The sequence below is a fragment of the Carex rostrata genome, chromosome 7 (assembly GCF_964058835.1).
Source record: "Carex rostrata chromosome 7, lpCarRost1.2, whole genome shotgun sequence".
Lineage (NCBI taxonomy): Eukaryota > Viridiplantae > Streptophyta > Magnoliopsida > Poales > Cyperaceae > Carex > Carex rostrata.
Window position 1 is genome coordinate 8484241 of NC_135924.1, and position 3701 is coordinate 8487941.

Consider the following 3701-nt stretch of genomic DNA (forward strand, 5'->3'; position numbering starts at 1 on the left):
GGAACGTTCTTTTAACTTGGCACAATCTCAAAGCAAATTTTCTTAGTTTCAATAGGCACCGGATTGAGTTTAATATGAATAGAATTAATCTGGACCGTCCGTTTTCTTAAATTGCACAAAAGATGTGTGTGTGTGTGTGTGTGTGTGTGGGGGGGGGGGGGGGGTTTACAGACTCCATTTTGGCCCATGAAAAGGTTATCCTTTCACTGTTTCATTACCTTTTCCATTGGAATAGTTTATTTTATCAAGGTAGAATTGAAAGCGACTTGATTGAAAAGCAGAGAAGTCTTGATGCAAAATTTTTAGTCTAATTTATTATTTTCACCTTTTCATAATTTCAATCAATTTCATCCCATTTGACCCCTATACTGATATAGCCAACATTCCCTCTATTATTTTCTTCTGACCGTGCTCTATTGAAATTATTTTAACTATCTTTTTATATATAGGAAATCGCTTGATCTAAAAATTATAGACTTTCTAAAACAGTAAAAAAATTTAAAAAAATATATAATTTAGTTTACAAGTATATTTTTATATGGAGATTATGTGTACGGTTCAAATAGACAATTTGATCTTTAAAACTAAAAACCAATATGTATTATGCATATTACCATAGCCTCACTCCTATGCCTAATTGAACTTAAGATGTGCCTTTTCGTTGTACAAAAATACATAAAGAGAAAAGTTTAGGTTCGATTGGCATTCGATATATTTTTTGGATTATGATGGATATTAAAGTTGTCCGATGCGCTTTAAAATTTGTATGTGTTTCTATTATTTTTAGAGCACATTTTCGGTGTCCATCAAATTCAAAACTATGTCTGATCGATGTTTATCAAACTTACTCTGCTCATGTATGAGATATATGTTTGACATAAGAAATAACAGAAGTGTCTGTTCTTATTTTATTATATCTATCTAACTTAGTAACACAGAACTCAACCCCACCAGACTCTTTTTTAACTTTTCGCTAGTGGTGCCCGTTGTTTATATACCTCTTGCCTAGCTGCCAAAGGGAATACATAACCCCCGCGCAGAGAGAAACACAGAAAGAGAGAGGGATGCTAGCCTCACCTTCTCCAAATACAGTAGTCTCTAAAGCACAACAAAGTACCTCTACCTCATCCCTCACAACTAAGAAGAAACGGAGGCCGGCCGGTACTCCAGGTATACTAACTGCTAATCTTTAATACATTATTCGATAATATTAATTAATTAGCCGTCATCAAGTAATAATACTTACATGACATTTGCTAAATATATATTTTTAGCGTCTTAAAAAACTTTGTTCTTGTATATTAAACACAAATTACCAAATGGAATATGATTCTTCGCTTGGAAAGTTCTCTGTCAGAGTTCATCGGGGTCCAATTTTGGTAATTGCATTTCTCAAGACAAGACCATGAAATATATTGCTTTTTAGTTGTTGTTTGAGAAATACCATTCGTTAACGAGAATTTTTTTGAAACAAAAAAACCTAAGGTTGTATATAATCTCATTAGTTGAAATTTTTATGGTGTTTAAGGAATTGAATTATTATGGTGTTTATTAAATATAGGCAATTTCCTATAATAAATGATCATCAATTTATGATTAATAGCCACATTAATCGAAAAGCATGTAACTACCAAAGCTATTCAATAGGAAGTTAGGAACTATTGGAACATGGAACTTAAAAAATAGCCAACAACAAAGGCCAGAATGCTACATTACTACTGGTAAAAAGCAATAAATGTTGCTTATATCATGTTAAAAAGTTTTAAATTTGATCGTACGCTCTGTTCCAAAGCAAGTTTTGCAAAACATACCCATTATTACCCTCACATGCACAAAGCTAATTAATCTGAACCTATATATTATCTGATTAGATCCGGATGCCGAGGTGGTGTCTCTATCTCCCAAAACCCTTCTTGAATCCGATCGTTATGTGTGCGAGATCTGCAACCAAGGCTTCCGCCGGGACCAAAACCTCCAAATGCACCGACGGCGACACAAGGTGCCATGGAAGCTTTTAAAAAAGGAAAAAGCCGCTGCAGCAGCAGTCACAAGGAAGCGCGTGTATGTTTGCCCCGAGCCAAGCTGCTTACACCACAACCCTGCACATGCGCTCGGGGACTTGGTGGGGATAAAAAAACATTATAGGAGAAAGCATGGCGGCCAGCGCCAGTGGGTCTGCTCCCGATGCTCCAAGGGCTATGCAGTGCAGTCTGACTATAAGGCCCATGTTAAGACTTGCGGTACACGGGGGCACACCTGCGACTGCGGTCGTGTTTTCTCAAGGTATGATTTGTTTAGAGCGGGGATTGTAGTTTGGCTTGGTACTGCAATGAAATGGTACTGATATGAGTATGACATGGTATTGGTTTTGGATGGTCTTTTGTTATTTTACAATGCTGCATAATTTAGAAAACAATATTAATTAAATATATATATTAGTTTTTGAACAACAACAGAGATCACAAAAAATAAAACTGGGGTTGACCTAGTAGAGTAAAAATTGCGCATTTACACTAATTTATATAATCAACTGTAGCGGTATAGTCTCTGGACACTGCTGAAATCGGTTATACTTGCCCTTTCAAATTTGCCCTCATTTATAATCAGGTATTCTAAACCTCAAAACTGCACGTGCTGGCTAATTTCTGTTACCATTTACCAATGTTACTATCAGTTGGTTTATATTCCAAGTCTCTAACTCTTTCTTGTAGGGTTGAAAGCTTTATAGAGCACCAGGACTCGTGTCAAACCGGCCGGCCATTGGCCATCAAACCGCCGCTCCAATTCCTTGAGCTCCAACTCTTACCTGAACCCGTTAGTTCTATCTCTTCCACACTTTCCCTCTCCATCCAAGATCCCCCAGTTAACATTGTCACCAAGTTATGCCTATCCCTCAGCCCTGTTGCCAATTGCTCCGTTCAAGCATGTACTAGCATTGACGAGCAACTGTGGCAGCTGACAGAGGAGAAGGTGCTGGCCTATAAAGAGAGAGGAAGTGCAAGAAAAGAAGTCGAGGCAGCCGAGAGAGAGTTGATTGAAGCAAGAAAGATGCGTGAGCGAGCCCAGACGGAGCTCCGGAATGCATTGGCATTTAGAGAGGCCACGATCAAGATGCTCATGCAACTCACCTGCCATTCCTGTTGTAAGAGCTTTAGGATGGTGACAAGTAGTGTCTTGGGAGATGACAAGTAGTTGTGTAAAATTGTACTGTCACTAATTAAGTTCAATTTAATTAGTGTTGAATCAAGATTTATGTGAACTTTTTTGCTTAAGTATTTAGCTTGTACAGCTGCCAGATATATCAAAATTTTTAGATGATAACTAACATCTAGGACTCAGAAAATAACCATCTTGGAATATTCATTTAGTGTCACAAAAAACTTATCACGGTCTCATGTGTCTCCTTGTATTACTAAAAACTACCACTGCCACCACCCCTTTCCCTAATTCCAGAGATCCCACACTAATCATAATTAAAGCAATTCAGATCAAAGAGCAACAGCGGTAATTCCTCCTGGTTTGAACTTGGCTCAATTGTGTGCGTGCAGCCTTAATTGTCATATATACCCAGAAGAGCTCTTTGATCAATCATATATATATATACACACCTGACAGAGCTATAATATAGAGGTCAATATTTCTTAATCTAACTTGTATGCATTTGTTATATGATAAGCGTAATCCCAATTGGAGGGAGGTGA

General features: G+C 37.4%; 1 protein-coding gene across 1 annotated transcript; it reads left to right on the top strand.

The window, feature by feature from the left end:
- Positions 1-1025: 1025 nt before the first annotated feature.
- LOC144556952 (protein indeterminate-domain 14-like) lies at positions 1026-3321 on the top strand. Its single transcript, XM_078305464.1, has 3 exons — positions 1026-1170; positions 1872-2283; positions 2712-3321. The coding sequence occupies exons 1-3, from the start codon at positions 1065-1067 to the stop codon at positions 3190-3192; spliced, it is 999 nt and encodes a 332-aa protein (XP_078161590.1). The 5' UTR covers positions 1026-1064; the 3' UTR covers positions 3193-3321.
- The last annotated feature ends 380 nt before the right edge of the window (positions 3322-3701 follow it).

Bases quoted from the DNA above. Each gene is read 5' to 3' on its own strand.
- LOC144556952 (XM_078305464.1), top strand. From the start codon at position 1,065: ATGCTAGCCTCACCTTCTCCAAATACAGTAGTCTCTAAAGCACAACAA. The intron at 1,171-1,871 runs GTATACTAACTG...TTATCTGATTAG, and splicing joins GAGGCCGGCCGGTACTCCAG to ATCCGGATGCCGAGGTGGTG. The intron at 2,284-2,711 runs GTATGATTTGTT...TCTTTCTTGTAG, and splicing joins TGCGGTCGTGTTTTCTCAAG to GGTTGAAAGCTTTATAGAGC.